Source organism: Plutella xylostella, chromosome 18 (genome assembly GCF_932276165.1).
Source record: "Plutella xylostella chromosome 18, ilPluXylo3.1, whole genome shotgun sequence".
NCBI lineage: Eukaryota > Metazoa > Arthropoda > Insecta > Lepidoptera > Plutellidae > Plutella > Plutella xylostella.
Window position 1 is genome coordinate 257,063 of NC_063998.1, and position 16,833 is coordinate 273,895.

Below are 16,833 nucleotides of genomic sequence, written 5' to 3' on the forward strand. Positions count from 1 at the left end.
TATGCTTAAGCATGTCCTATAATACTGTTTCACAGCCTTATAATCTTTCAGTTTCCTTTACAAGTGCGGCTCGCCTATTACAAACACTAGAGCGGACATAATACACCCGCTAGCGAGGCTCGGTAAGAGGCCGTCAAATTAAAAGTACCAGGCAAGCATAGCCTCCGAGAGTAAAAGCCTCAGTAATTATTCCGCGCTACAGGTGTCGAGGAAAATGGGACGACCGTGACGTCACTCATTCCATAATGGACTCCTTTTGTACTCCGGTAAATGGAAAATTTCGAACGAAGTATTTTCCTTGTTAAGCAGTGTCATCCGAGGAGTGTTGATGTTGAGTGAGCCAGATACTTCCATTTCATGTAATCCTGGTATTAATAATAATAATAATAATAATAATATCCATTTATTTCAGGCATCAATGGCCCATAGTATAAAATACACAAATACATTTTAAAATAAATCAAACAATATTAATATATACTCTAGAAACTTATAAAAACTAAAATTAACTAAACTCTAGCACTATTATCAGGGGGTTTAATAGTCTGTTTGGCCTCCCTGTATCGGCGGAACACTATCCCCGCAGGCCAGAAGTTTTTATCCAGCAGAACCTTCTGCTGGGCCGCGGGAATCCGAATACGGAACGACTTGAAGTCCGTCTGCTTGGCGGACTGCAGCCTCTCGATCGCCAGCACCTGGACTGGCTGTTCGTTGCGGCCGACACTCCTCTCCTTAATATAGCCTTAATGTTGACCTGGAACTGTCTGATCACTTTCAATCAAACTGCCTACTGCAGGTGCAATTTTGATTTTGATTTATATTCGAACGGTAAATTCCAAAATCAGTTCACCACTTCCAACATATAAAACAGAAAAATTATAAAGTTGTTTCGACATTTTTACCGAAACTGCCAATCTAATATTATACGTACTGGTTTATATTAACAACCACTTTTGAATAGGTTCGTAGTTATCTCTATTCTACGTTAATTAAACAGCATTTTAATACTTAAAAGTATCATTTATTTACCTTAAAACTGGCAACAGAACAAACTTTAATAAGTTAAGCCATTTGTGAGTTTGCAAACATTGTTACCACGATATTACCGAGGCTCTTAGGCAAACGGTAGGCATTACGCAAATCCCTAATAAATACACGGATTACAATTTAGTATTCTAGGCTTTAGCTCTGGACTTGAGACACAGTCTAAGCACGTCCTTTGATAAAGTCACGTAAGTAGGTAGGGCGAGGTACCCGCCTAAATTTGATAGACTGAAAATATTCAAGACAGTAGCTGACAAAGTAAAATATTTTAACAATAATTATATTTCTCTGGTTAATCTATGTTCTTTTTTGTTTGAATATCGATACATTATCTTGAAGCTGGTAGAACCAATCTCATCTAGATTAATCGCAAAGATCAAGATCCACCCCATAGACATAGTAAGTACCTAAATTAAAAAATATTGTCAATAAATAAATAAAAACATAGAATAACGGTGACACGTGTTACAATCAATAGCTACATTGATTACCTACTATAGTGTGACAAACTTATCTGTTCCGGTGAGAGCGAACTAAATTGATCCATATCTCATTACTTACTAATGAATTGTATATTGTAATTGATTAGATGGGTTTATTACACCGCAAGAGCGAATTAACAATACGAGCAAACTTAAAATCTTATAGAATTAAGAAATATTAGTCATTTATGTGAGCTGTCACCGGAACAGATAAGTTTGTGGCACTGTACATAAATTTTTCAACTCACTTGATAGGTGACTTGAAAACTCATAGATTTCAAAATTCAAGTGTTTGCCTGCGTCACATATCTCCATTTATGACTGTACCTGTTAGTACATACATATTACCTGAAATAACATTATACATAAAGAATAATTTACTGTCTAAACAGTTTTTTTAAAGATCCCCCACAAGGCTGACATCGTATAAAAGCGGATCTCCAGTCTGACATCACAGGCGGAGCGGCGGACTGTAAACTACACGTCTGATATCGCGATGTGCGGCCGAGCGGCGTCCCACTGATCCCGGCTAGGGGCGGCCGGAGGGTGTCCCACGATTTGTCGATACTTCTTCTTCTTCTTGTCGTGTCGATGGCAACTGTCACTCGATACTGTACTTTGGATTTGATTCCATGGCCTAACGTACTTATTTAAAATATAATACAATTATTTATGTAATAATAATATCAAATTATTGTGATAGTCTTTAGTAAAACCTTATTATAAACCTCATAAAATTGACTTACAGATAAGGAACAATGCAACAATTTAATACTTGGCGCCTTATCGCAAAGAGTGATCTCTTACATACAACCGTTGTAGAACCAGAGTGAAACATTGGAAAATTGCATGTACTTACCTTCTTAATCATACGCGCTGTGGTGTCCCAGATGAAATAACCTCGATACTTCCTTGTTCCCCTCACTAGCAACATGCCTGAGTCTGGTTTGCTTTGTGATGTCAAACTGCTCTTTGTTACAGATAATTTCGGTTTAACTACGAGCAGCAGAACTGCGACATATTACTTGGTCTCCACTTTCAAACTCCTGGCATTAGGATCTTTGCAATAACAGGTTGGTTAGGTTGTGTTACATTTAATAACCAAATGTTTCAAATTATGTAAAACATACATAGAGTCCAACAGTACTTAATATGCACACAAAAACTCTGTTTTGCTTACACCAGAAAATAACAATCATCTTTTCTTTTTTTGACACAGACGTGTATCTTTTCTTATTTCTGACACAGACTTGGTTGTCGAGGCCTAATTCTTCACAATTCATTTAGGACACCAGAAAAAATCACCCAACTTGGTATTTTCTCTCCATATATTTTAATTCGACGAATAAATATGATAATAATGATTTACTACTGGTTGACCTATCCACCGCCAAACTGACCAGTCGGATATTCCACACGCAGCCGCCTTTTCGCAAACAATAAATATCATAATTAATATTTTCCCCACTGTAGACAATGAGTCCGTCCGGTGGACCCTCCCATACAGCCTTAAAGCGCCGACACACTAGCGGACGCGGTTTAGTCTTTTGGGACAGTTCGTGCCAGATCTCTTGTAGACGTCCGAGAGCGATTTGGCACGCACTGTCCCAAAAGACCGTGCACACTATCAGTCGCGACTGTCAGCCGCGTCCGTTAGCCGCGTCCGCTAGTGTGTCGGCGCCTTGCAGTCCGGCACGACTCGGCGGGTGCCACTCCCTCCGCTATATTACCTCATTGTTTTTAACCGCTGCTCCTGACTCACGCCTAATTTTATCACATTGGCTGTGAAATATGCTGAGGTTTTTGCGGAACAATGGGAAGGATTTTGAGAAAATTATGGGGTCTTCTTGGGGATTTTAATAATGTGTGATATAAATAACATCCTTAAGGGGCACGTAATTAATATGCCGTGTGAGCTAAAAAGTATTTATTTCTTGAGCCTAGCACACAAAAAAATAACAAACAGGAGACAGACACAAAAAATAGATGGTACAAATTGGCGGTCCTAACCGGGAATCTCTTCTAGACTGATAACTTATATTTATAATAATTATATAAGATTTTAGTTTCCACTTCTGACACGATGTAAAACTCTCACTAGGCTTTCACCTCCCCTTCCCTTCCCCTCCCCTCCCCTCCCCCCGCAGGTCTGTGCTGTCAGCGGCAGGCTGCACTGTCTCGGCGCTCAATGGACACCAAAGTAATTTACGGCCAGTATTGACCCCCATATCTTAGGGCTATAAGGGCAGAGATGCTACACTGAAGGAGGGTAGAGGAAACGTGTAAGTAAGTATTGCGTAACTAAACCACACATTGTACATAATTATAAGTATATCTATGTAGAAAATACCTTTTACGCGGCTTATTGAGAAGTCTCATACAGCCAAACTTTTATTGGATTATGTTATTTCCCATTTATTTTTTAATAACAGATTTTAGCTCAGGCATACATAATAGGTACATCGAGTTACAGACACCAAAAGCAAAATAAGCAAGCATTTTTATGTGAAAAACCTTATATTTTTTCCTGAAAACCGCTATAAAGTAGCATTACATTTGTAATTTCAAGAAATTATTATTATCTAGTACTACCCTGTTTCCTTTCATCAATACTTTTACTTACTCCCACCACCTCCCTACAATATCCCCAACGGTTTGTCTTGCAGTTTATTCTATGAATTGTATTTGAGAGTTAGGGTGCATTTTCATGGCACCGCCACCCAAATGATGTAAGGGAGGAAATGCACGGCCATTGGAAATTTGCTCCCGTGCTTAGCTCTATTTAGTCCCGCTTTATACCGACTAATGAATGCCAACCCAGTTATTGGTCGCGTCCAGTTGATGGCGGATTCATTGATTCTACTTTGAATCGGCAAATCTCTGACGTATTGAGTTTGAATGTGACGTAACGTTATTGTTTGATAATTTAATAAAGAGGTCGGAAACAGTATTTCTGTGTGAGGCATTTTGTGAGCTTTGTACCTAGTGATTTGGTGATTTTTTCTTTGAACTTTGCACGAAATAAATCACTTTCTGCTACTGTAACACCATCTTTCTTTAGCACTAAATAAATACATTGTCTAAATGCATTGCAAGAATAAGGTCATGTGATTTTATGTTATTAAAACATACACCATTGTTCTTCACCATGAAAACCTAGACTATTAATAGATGTTTAGCGCTCTCAAATGCCTTATAAATCTGTCAAATACTATTCTACACCCTTTAAACGTTCTTTTGAGGTAGATAATACAGTTTATACTTAAGCATGTCCTATAATACAGTTTCACAGCCTTATAATCTTTCAGTTTCCTTTTCAAGTGCGGCTCGCCTATTACAAACACTAGAGCGGACATAATACACCCGCTAGCGAGGCTCGGTAAGAGGCCGTCAAATTAAAAGTACCAGGCAAGCATAGCCTCCGAGAGTAAAAGCCTCAGTAATTATTCCGCGCTACAGGTGTCGAGGAAAATGGGACGACCGTGACGTCACTCATTCCATAATGGACTCCTTTTGTACTCCGGTAAATGGAAAATTTCGAACGAAGTATTTTCCTTGTTAAGCAGTGTCATCCGAGGAGTGTTGATGTTGAGTGAGCCAGATACTTCCATTTCATGCAGTCCTGGTATTAATGTTGACCTGGAACTGTCTGATCGCTTTCAATCAAACTGCCTACTGCAGGTGCAATTTTGATTTATATTCGAACGGTAAATTCCAAAATAAGTTCCACCACTTCCAACATATATTATAAAGCAGAAAAAATATTAAGTTGTTTCGACATTTGTACCGAGACTGGCAATCTAAGGTACTACGTACTGGTTTATTTTAACAACCATTTTTGAATAGGTTCATAGTTATCTGTATTCTACGTTAATTAAACAGAATTTTAATACTTAAAAGTATCATTTATTTACCTTAAAACTGGCAACAGAACAAACTTTAATAAGTTATGCCATTTGTGAGTTTGCAAACATTGTTACCACGATATTACCGTGGCTCTTAGGCAAACGGTAGGCATTACGCAAATCCCTAATAAATACACGGATTACAATTTAGTATTCTAGGCTTTAGCTCTGGGCCTCAAGTCTGCTATTGGTTATAAAAAATATCAATGCAGATATCCTATAGAGACTCAATAGAGACTCCATTGTGATTGGCCCAAAAACGGTAGTCCCTACGACTCACGGCCAGTCTCGATAAAATATAAATGCTATTGACACAGAGTGATCGTGACGTCATCTTGGCATATTATCAGTGTTGCCGCTTTTGTTAGAATTGTAAAGCCAGCATGCACGGATCGTCCGACTTGGGCTTAATTTGAAGATTTTTCACACTATTTATTTAAAAGTATAACTGTTTTATCTGATTCGATGCTTTTTAAAATCAATAAAAGACGTGTTATGGCATTTAAATATATTTTTCATATATTAAACTGGCTGTATAATTAAGACCATAGGCAAAAAAAAACTCTATTGTCGTGTCGATTTGTTTGTTACACAGAGTAGGTAATATATATGGTTTTGTTTCTTATGTCAACTTTAACATTGTATCGTTTTGTTTTGTTTCGGTTTTCTCTGTTAGTTGTGGATAAAAAAACATACAGACGAATTCGTTCATTTCCCTGTTGAAAAGTGATCTCTTCGCGAAATTATCGCAAATATGGATTATTTATCGATGAATGTGCAGTTGTGCACGCTTTGAAAGCTGAATTAAGGAAAAGAGGCGCATAAATAAGCGGTCTCAAAGAGCACCTAATTCGGAGGTTAGTTTGTTTACTGTTTACAAACTTATTTTTTACCAAATGTATGCTTGTTTGCTTAGATAACAGTTATGTTTTTTCTTTTTACAGACACCAAGACTATGACCGTAACAGTAACTTGGTTGGAAACGTAGAGGACAGCATCATACAACAAAATGATTCAGTGTATACTGTTGAGTGGCCTTCAGAAACTTTGTATAGCAGTGTGAACACTAAAAATTAAACTCCAGATCTAGATATTGTCACCAATGAGTAACTACTTTGGAATTTATGCACAGTGTACGGTGGCCTGCGCCTAAAAGTATACAGGCGGAGTTTTTAAAATAGCGATCCCTGATGATGAAGGGACCAGCTACATCTGTTATAAATCCGGGGACGTGTTGTGTGTGATGTGTGTAGCAGTGGTGTTTATGTGGATGTGCTTGAGCAGCATGTGAGCTTGAGATCGCTATTTTAAAATCTCCGCCTGTATACTTTTAGGCGCAGGCCACCGTACATACCATCGCTCTTACGGTGAATGAAAACATCGTGATAAAACCTGCATATCTAGATTTTCGAACCCAAAAACCTGCAGAGGACCAGCGTGGTAGGAAATGGTCCAAGCTTAGGAGTGGAGTTTAGACCTTAAGGCGATATGCACAAAGGCTCCATTCGAGTGAGCTAGGTGCAGGTACTGACACCCTCACAAATAATAGAATACTTAGTATACTATACTACCATTATTTAGTTTCAACTAACAACTCAACCAGCATTCATTGTGTGGATTACTAATGTGTTATATTTTTTGTATAGCAGTGTGTTTAAACGGAAAGGATAAATAAAAGTTAAATCAGTGTGTAACTCTTTTATTTTTATTGTATTTATTAAATGCCTAATCCATATTTACATTATGTTCTTTCTGAAATTGGTTATAATGATTTTCACAAACACGAGATTGTCGGATAATAATTATTTCACAAGCCACTGTTTTAGAACAGTTTTATTACTTGGTAACATATGTCCTCATTTTCTTTCCGAACATAACGGATCTGCACAACAATGCGGGATAGTAACTCGATATGATGATAGTTATTTTATAATTAATAAGCTTATAAGATTCAAGATTTTAAAACTTTATTGAGAACCTGCTCCTTTTTTCGGAGTATGTTAAAAATATGGCTAAGAGAATAATGCAATGAGTATCTGAAACGTATAATAAGTATACCTAAGTATTAGATAGTCTTCTACCATCCAGTTCAGAACAATTTTTTGCCAAATTATAGACGGCTCCAAACCTTCATAGATATACCATCTTTCCTGCGTTCTTTGGCTATCAGGGGAGTTAAATCCGCGGCAATCTCCTTCACCACATGCTTACTGAGGCGAAATGTCCTCACAAACTCCGAGTCCGGCAAACTCACGAGAGGATCGACATTCCGGCTCATGAAGGCGCGATTTCGACGCCGCTCCTTCAACTCCCGCCGACCTCTGTCCACTCTGTCTGCTAATATTAGCATTTCCCACCGCAAATTTAAATTATAATTCCGATCCATTATGACAACATCTGAATAATACGTGTATATTAGGTGTATCTGCTCAATGGCCTCAGAATGGTAATTTTTGACAGATAAACCGTAATGAAGCAACTGACGGAAACGTCAATAAATAGTGGACTACGCAAATTGTCACCCGAGAGACGATATCGGTGTGGCACTTGTCAGTGGACTAGCGTGTTGTTCAATGTATTATGAGTGGCTTCCATCCAACTTCCATCGAGCTGACACTATGGTCTTAAAAAATACAAGACTGCCAAATGTGTAATTTTGCGCTGTCGACATACAATCGACATACAATTATACTTTTTCATCAAAATTTAAGTGTTTGCGTTGCGTCACATATCTCCATTCATGACTGTACCTGTAAGTACATATTACCTGAAATAACATTATACATAAAGAATAATTTACTGTCTAAACAGTTTTTTTAAAGATCCCCCACAAGCCTGACATCGTATATAAAGGCGGATCTCCTGTCCGAGATCACAGGCGGAGCGGCGGACTGTAAACTACACGTCTGATATCGCGATGTGCGGCCGAGCGACCGACTGATCCCGGGTAGAGCCGGCTGGAGGGTGTCCCACGACTTGTCGATACTGGAATTGGGCTGTAGCGCTTAAAATATTACACTGTAATAAAATTGTATGTATTGATGTTTTTAGTACACTTACAATCAACACTTTATATGTATGTAATAATTAATAAAAAGCAGTGGACCGCCATGGTTGAGTTAAGAGGCAGTTAAGATCATGTGGCTGTCTCTCGGAATCATGGAACCTTTGTACACGTCCCCTATACAATACATCCAAGACAAAATTTACTCGATACTTCCTCTTGTTCCCCTCACTAGCAACATGCCTGAGTCTGGTTTGCTTTGTGATGTCAAGCTGCTCTTTGTTACAGATAATTTCGGTTTAACTACGAGTAGCAGAACTGCGACATATTACTTGGTCTCCACTTTCAAACTCCTGGCATTAGGATCTTAATAACAGGTTGGTTAGGTTGTGTTACATTTAATAACCAAATGTTTCAAATTATGTAAAACATACATAGAGTCCAACAGTGCTTAATATGCACACAAAAACTCTGTTTTGCTTACACCAGAAAATAACAATCATCTTTTCTTTTTTTGACACAGACGTGTATCTTTTCTTATTTCTGACACAGACTTGGTTGTCGAGGCCTAATTCTTCTCAATTCATTTAGGACACCAGAAAAAATCACCCAACTTGGTATTTTCTCTCCATATATTTTAATTCGACGAATAAATATGATAATAATGATTTACTACTGGTTGACCTATCCACCGCCAAACTGACCAGTCGGATATTCCACAAGCTACCGCCTTTTCGCAAACAATAAATATCATAATTAATATTTTCCCTACTGCTGGACAATGAGTCCGTCCCGTGGACCCTCCCATACAGCCGTACAGTCCGGCGCGACTCGGCGGCCGCCACTCCCTCCGCTATATTACCTCATTGTTTTTAACCGCTGCTCCTGACTCACGCCTAATTTTATCACATTAGCTGTGAAATATGCTGAGGTTTTTGCGGAACAATGAACAGGGTTTTGAGAAAATTATGGGGTCTTCTTTACTGGAATAACTTATAATATCATTAAATGAATACTTTACAGTTTTATGATTTTAAGCAAATAGCAAATTAAGCAAACTTTACAAAATTCTCCCCACTTTGACCAAGTTTCTGAAAACTGTTGCGCTAACCACGACTCTATAATTATGTCGTTGCAGTAAACTACCGATTGCATAACCGTTCTCCAAAATATCGTACCTATTTCGCCAAGCAAGAATCTTGTTGCGTAATAAGCTTCAAAAGCGTTTCAATTTACATGAGCAGACAGGGCGCGCCTTCGACAGAGTCGAGGTAGCATTTGTACTGCATGCAGCTCCTCACGAAACACAAAAACAATTGGGATGTGATTACAGCGAAACCGTGCGAAGACGATTTTCAAACGCATTATTTTGAAGAGTAGGTATATTTTTGCAAAGTATGATATTAATTGCATTTCCCTTTATGAAACTTTAGAACCTAACACAGGCTATCTACCATTCCTAACTACACTCACGTGAAATGTAGAAGTTTCACATGGAACGGTGACAGGTAGAACTTTTTCATTGCTTGCCATTGTATTACTCTATAGTAATATTATCTTAAGGGCTAGGGTGAGTTCTAAAACTGAATCTGATTTTCATGCTAGACGTTGGTTTCCACTTCTGGCACTGCGTAAAACTCTCACTAGGCTTTCACCTCCCCTTCCCTTCCCCTCCCCTCCCCTCCCCTCCCCGCAGGTCTGTGCTGTCACCGGCAGGCTGCACTGTCTCGGCGCTCAATGGACACCAAAGTAATTTACGGCCAGTATTGACCCCCATATCTTAGGGCTATAAGTGCAGAGATGCTACACTGAAGGAGGGTAGAGGAAACGTGTAAGTAAGTATTGCGTAACTAAACCACACATTGTACATAATTATAAGTATATCTATGTAGAAAATACCTTTTACGCGGCTTATTGAGAAGTCTCATACAGCCAAACTTTTATTGGATTATGTTATTTCCCATATATTTTTTAATAACTTGGTATTAAAATGCCTGAATCTGTTGTTGACTTAAATGGAGCAGGGTTGATTTTTTTGGGAAGAAAATAGAATAGAGGATTTTAATCCAAAACCATAATTTAACACATAACAGAAACAAAATATACTTATCTAAAGCCGTATATAAGTAAGTATCTTGTTTCTGTTAAGTATACTGACGTATTCTAGCATGTATACCTCAATACAAAGATAAGACATCACTTGCAACGATATGTGAAATGGGATGAGCCTGCGGAAGGCAATTCATCCGGCGGTAGTTAGCTGCTCGTCAACAATATGGTTAGTTTGCCGTTATGAAGATGAAAGCCTTTGCTCCTCAGACTTGTACAGAGATACAGACAAACTGTTGGTAGAATTATTAGCCTTGAACGGAATATTCGTTGCGTTTAAAATGAAGTTAGTGTAACCGTTTGAATGTTTAGGTTTAATTGCCAAGCATTGCTTATGTACGATCCTTGACGATGTAAGAGCTTGTAATTACCTAAAAGTCAACTTATAAAATAACTTTTATTTGGCTACTTTTATAATAAAAGAATTAAAAATACCCACTTACCTACTGAAAACTAAAAGCTATTTACAGCTTACTAAAGCTTTTAAAGAATGAACAAAATTGAACTAAAATGCATTTTGCTTTCATAATATTCAATTTTTTCGTGCTTTTGATCACAAAGTGTAATAATACGCTTTATCCGGGTAAATATCGCGATACACTTGGTCTTTGTATCGACGCTTTCAATGCAAGCTTCAAAGCTCTCCCTGCCCGACTACGGCAAAGCCAAAAGACGGGTATTGTTTTAAATCAGAAACATTCGCTCGGAGCGAGACGCTAAAAAAATAAGATTAAAAGCGTAACTTGCCAACTCCACTAAGAACAGCTTTTTAGTTTACTTTGAGCTAAAAATTAATTAAACTTCTCGTGAATATCAGCTCCCGGCTCAGCCATTATTCTATCTCCCGCTATTGGCCATCGCCGTTAGCTCCGTCAGAACTCACTCAACATTTTGTTATTTTATTTAGTAGAATAAGTAAAAGTGGTAATATGCCATCGCAGTATTTTGAAGTTCCTTTTAATACAGAGCTTTTAAGATCTCTTCTTATCGTCTCCATGAGAATTGCAAAAGCTAGACCTACCACCGGCCAAACTGGCCAACTCACGATGACAAACCCTATTGTCATCGTGAGTTCGCCAGTCTGGCTGGCCAGGGCGCAGTAGAGATAGGTATATTCAGAACTTGTTCCATGCCATTTGAAGGGGATTCTTTCATTATAGCCAAGTTTTCAAGTGAGTCAGAGGAAAGCATAGGCAATTTAGGTGTCTACTTTTCCACGGTAAAAGTATTATTTTTAACCAGGAAAATGACGCACGAAAATACAAATAAATTATTTTTGCCCAAATTAACTTTATTTGTTGATATCTCTTGATTCTGGGCCAAAGTTAGCGTGGTTGGACTGTACTCGTAGAACAAGCACGAGTGTCGTATGAAACAAAACTGAACAAACAAACTATTGTATTTGTTTCCTCGGTAGATACATTTGTCTTGCGGGATATCTGGTGGCAAACACGCCTTCAATTCTTAGTGGGTAAATATTTGCCACCACAATTTGTCTCTCTGTATGTCTTTGAGTTTTGTTGTTGCTTGTCGCTTATGTACACTCACGGGCAATGAAATAGATCCACTCAAAAAATTACGACACCAAACGACCCCAATTTTTTCAAACATTTCATTTAAAATTTTAACAAAATACTCTCGTTTTTAGTTGGTAATATCCTGATGTTGCAGAAGACGTCATTAAGCTAGCCTTTTCCGGATAGGAGTAAGTTTGTGCTCAGTGGAACCTTTTCTTTGCCAGTTAGTGTACCTATTAGTGAATGAATGAATGTCCGATAGGGTAAAACGATTTCAATTAGCTATGATACTTATGTAATGTACGTAAGTACCATTATAATATATCGAGACAACATTTATCTTTGAAATATACACACATAGTAGGAATATTCTCTGTGCTTTTTAACATACCTAACGTTAAATAAAACATGTATGAAATAAGAAAATCTGAGGATAATCCGCTTCCAGCTCATCCTTGCGGAGTTTTCAAGGAAGGTAACATTTCTCTCTCATTTGTGAATTCATTTATACTTTTTTTCTGTTTTAGTACTTAGTTAATCTTTAGTAAGCATAAAACAAATGCACCTAGCTGCTAAAATTTGAGATACTAAGTACGTACCTACCCATAACATACTATCCGCATCACAGATAAAATGCCTACAACCTACGCATATAATTTAAGTTGCTATGTACATAATATTATTTCAAGAACCATATACCACATATGCATAGTTGCAATTAATATGGCTACAATATTATGTTTTTGTGAGTGTTTGAAACAGACAGACACTCAGTAATTTCAGGTATTCACACAATACATGTGCTCCGGGAGAGCTGTCTGTACAAATTGAAGACCTGAAACATACAAAGAGCAGTCGGTGCTGGGGACATGTCTGCTAATAAGTATTAGTTCAATGAGAAGCCGTCAGCATGCATGCCACTTATCATCAGACAATACAGTGAATGCAGGAGGCCTTCCTGTTCTAGAGAGCGAGAAACCCCACAAAGGTAAACTAAAATGAGTACCACATCTTGTTCGTTGAATCTAGGTATATTTCTAAAACTATTTTTATTTCAGTTTAGTTCTAATTTAAAATTCTCTATCTTATTCATTGTAGTCTGTAAGTATATATTTACTCCTAAATTTATAAAATTGGTTGAAATAGTGTTATTTTATAGATATATTTTTTCATCGTTTTATGTCTTTCGAGTTTCGACCGATCTTTATAGCATTTTGACAACATTGATTAGCAGACTCGGGCTCCAGCTGGCGGGAGCTGGAAAAATAGATTCTGTTCGTCGCTGGTGGGCGCAGGTGTCGCCATATTGGAAAATATCCCACCCTTTATTTACTAAATCTCGCTAGCTGTATTGTGTATCGTATTATTGAAGGTTTCTTGAAGGAATCGTGTCTAGAATTAGGTAATTCGTCAGAGAGTATGATGATGATTTTTTTCTGTTACATCATGAATGAAGGTACTCAATCGTTTATTGCATCCATTACTTTTGCAGGTGTTTAATGCAGTAAATTAGGAACATATATGGACCCTGTTAATATATTTAATTATTTTATGAGTGAATTTTATACTAGCCCTAGGATTCGTAGAATACAATGAAACAGAAGGGTGTCCGTGATTCTCTGAATCGCATGATTTTATCAACAGATTGGAAGCTTCAACGTCATATTTTGATTAATGAGCGCAGTTTTGTATCACAAGATTCACACGTCACAAGTTGGATCGTTAATCAACTGTCAATACAAAAACTTATCTATAGGCCTGTAGGCTGTAGACATGGTATACCTACTCATGGCTGTATTTTATATTTAGTGAGAATAAAAAAAACAGTCTTGTATTTTATTTACTCCTTCCTATAATTAGAAAAACTGAAGATATCTTTAACACTGTAGGAAGTATATGTTACATTTATTATAATATGTTCCTTGTGTTAATGTAAATAAATACTCTTGGAAATATACTCACTGTCCAAAGAGATGATTCCGTATTACTTCTCACTAGAAATGACTATAAATAAAATTTAACTTAATTATAAAAAACCAGAGCTATAAATAATTATATTTATATTTTAATAAATAATTAATTAAGTATAAGGCATTGATAAAAAAATGCTTGTGCCTAAAAATCCAAGTATGAAAAATATATTAGACATTGTGTCAAAATCATGTCAACCCGTAGAATATAATTGTTATGGTTGAATAAAACAATTTTATATAAAAGTAAAATCATCATATAAATTATTAAAGGCTATGTAAATAATCTACAGGAATGTCTAAAATGACTACCACAAGTTTTCTTTTGTATGATACTATGCAAGTATTTAACAAAACAACATTTATGGCTAGTTCAAAATTAACAACGCTATCAACGTAACTACAATATAAAAAGTGGTACTTGTGAGCATGGGGAAGAATAAAAGCAAGCAAGATAAAAAGAAGAAAGATAAAAACCCGCCGCCACCACCGCCACCTCCTCCATCAAAGCTTACGGTCAGAATTTCTACATTCACAGCTGACAACCCTGTCAGGTTGCATGGCATGTTTATCGACGTAGATACACTCGTTCAGGTAATGCATGTTCCACATTTTTTATCGCGAATGGTGAAGTTTATCTACGTTGATAACAGTGTCGTGCAGTCGGGACTGGTCATCCACATGTATTCAACAGTATCTTTCTTCTCCGATGTTGGTCAATCACTAGTTTTCTATCTGATATATTTTTATACTCCACGTTATTTTCATTTATGTTATACATTTGCTAATTTACTTTCAGAACAAATCAATATCTAATCCTACACCAAAACCAGACGCTAGTGGACTGGGAGTGGCAGCAGCAACCAGTGGAGCCTACGCAGCCTCTCAATCAGCCCCTCTGTCACCGGCCGCCGACCAATCACTGACGGCCCCTACAGCTGCTGACCAATCACTGATGTCCCCGGCAGCTGATCAAGCAATGTCACCAGCAGTGGACCAATCACAGCCTTTCGTCATCACGCCAACTGCGGAAGGCCAAGCTGGTACATTCATAGGGGGCATACCTCCCGGTACGATTGGTCCCGATGGCCAGTATATCCCGGACGAACGAACCGAAGTTCCGGAAGGCTATGTGCAGTTGGCCGATGGATCCATCGTGCCTATTGAAAACGTGCAGGCGGCAACCGGAGGCCAGTACGGACAACCACAATAGTCTTTGACAAAAATATAATTATGTTGATAAAACATTTCAGTCTTCTTTCTAGTGTACATAATTTGAAATGGCGTAAATACTTTAGTGGTAGGTTATACAGATATACGAATGTAAAATAAAGCACACAGTGTTAGATGAAAAGCGAGTAAGCTATAAGAAGATTTCTAAGAGGAGTCCTTGTTTTGAGAAGTGGTGACATTTATTTTATTCTGTGGCGAATTCAGGACAAAAAAGTTAAAATCTGTGAAATGTGTGTCACTTTTGAAACAGAATGAAAATAAAATTTTAAAGATTTTATGTAATTATTGTTTTAATCCATTTTATTAAAACATTCAAACTAAACAGACATAGTATTAGATGTATTTTCTGTGACGTTATACCTATACGACGAATTTAACTATTCTCATTTTTGACGACTTCAAAGACTTCCTTAGTTTAACAATAAAATGATAAACTTTTGGCACGCAAATCTGTTTACATTTTATTACCTACCAATATTTACTTGATCACAAAAACGGATACTTAACTTAATGGGCAAGAAAAAAGGAAAGAAAGGAGAAAAAGGCGGAAAAGACAAGAAAGGCAAAAAGAAAGGTAAGGAGAAGACACCACCACCACCGCCGCCGCCGCCGCCGCCACCACCACCCGACCCCTTCGCTGATCTACGGCAGAAGTTTCTGCCCCCGTCCGCTCCAAATTCCGCGCCAAATTCCGCCCCACCGTCCGCCCCCCCATCCGCCCCATCATCCGCCCCGCCGTCAGCACCCACCAGCCGCAGAGGCAGCACCACCAGCACTCGCTCCACGGCATCCACCGACACCGGCACTTCCACTAGCACAGGCGACAGCAGTGGCAGCGAGAGTCTCTCCAGCAAGACACCACCCACCCCGGAACAGAAGCCATCAGCTATGAAACCTCCCGACTCAGCTAAGCCAGCTCCACCGTCTGCTGACTCTTCTAAGCCTGAAACTGCAACACCATCGCCTATGTCTGAATCACCAAAGATTCCGACACCGGTAGCTGAGCCTCCGAAACCTGCTGCATCAGAGCCTCCCAAACTTGCTGCTGCAGCCGATGACAAGCCGCCTCCGGTAGCAGTGACGGAAGCGGCTCCAAAACTTCCTGATGCTCCAAAGGGTGCTATGAAATCTGCATCTAAGCCACCAGAGGCAAATGTACCAGAAGCAAAGGCACCCGAAGCTGAAACAAAAACTGCAGACAAACCAGCTGACGCCAAGCCACCAGAAAGTGATACTAAACCTGCAGACAAGCCACCTGAAGCCAAACCGCCTGATGCTAAGCCTGAGGCACCTGCTCCTGACCCCAAGCCAACAGAAAAACCTACATAATGATCATTGTGTACTTTAGTGTTCTGTAGCTAACTCTAGTCTGTACCTATATTATTTTGTAAAGTTTATATGGACTGTGCCAATATTAAACTATGTATGGTAATGGTTTTTTAACACACTCGTTCACTTCAATGTTCACGATTAGTTAAATTATAAAATTAAATATTTATGTATGTTTTAATAAGAATAATCGATTGTAGATCGAAACAATTTAAAAGCTAGAGTTCCATTCAAATTTTT

At 38.2% G+C, this 16,833-nt stretch overlaps 2 protein-coding genes across 2 annotated transcripts; both read left to right on the forward strand.

The window, feature by feature from the left end:
• The first annotated feature begins 14,219 nt into the window (after positions 1-14,219).
• On the forward strand, positions 14,220-15,276 carry LOC119692662 (vasodilator-stimulated phosphoprotein-like). The gene is made up of 2 exons (XM_038113872.2): positions 14,220-14,547; positions 14,831-15,276. Exons 1-2 carry the CDS (start codon positions 14,461-14,463, stop codon positions 15,242-15,244), a joined length of 501 nt encoding a protein of 166 aa, XP_037969800.2. The 5' UTR covers positions 14,220-14,460; the 3' UTR covers positions 15,245-15,276.
• A 498-nt stretch (positions 15,277-15,774) lies between these two features.
• Positions 15,775-16,593, forward strand: LOC125488534 (vegetative cell wall protein gp1-like). Its single transcript, XM_048627471.1, has one exon. The coding sequence runs from the start codon at positions 15,775-15,777 to the stop codon at positions 16,591-16,593; it is 819 nt and encodes a 272-aa protein (XP_048483428.1).
• Positions 16,594-16,833: the final 240 nt, after the last annotated feature.

Excerpts from the sequence above, each read along its gene's own strand:
- LOC119692662 (XM_038113872.2), top strand. The coding sequence starts at position 14,461 with ATGGGGAAGAATAAAAGCAAGCAAGATAAAAAGAAGAAAGATAAAAAC. Across the intron at positions 14,548-14,830 it reads CTCCTCCATCAAAGCTTACG|AACAAATCAATATCTAATCC; the intron begins GTCAGAATTTCT and ends ATTTACTTTCAG.
- LOC125488534 (XM_048627471.1), top strand. The coding sequence starts at position 15,775 with ATGGGCAAGAAAAAAGGAAAGAAAGGAGAAAAAGGCGGAAAAGACAAG.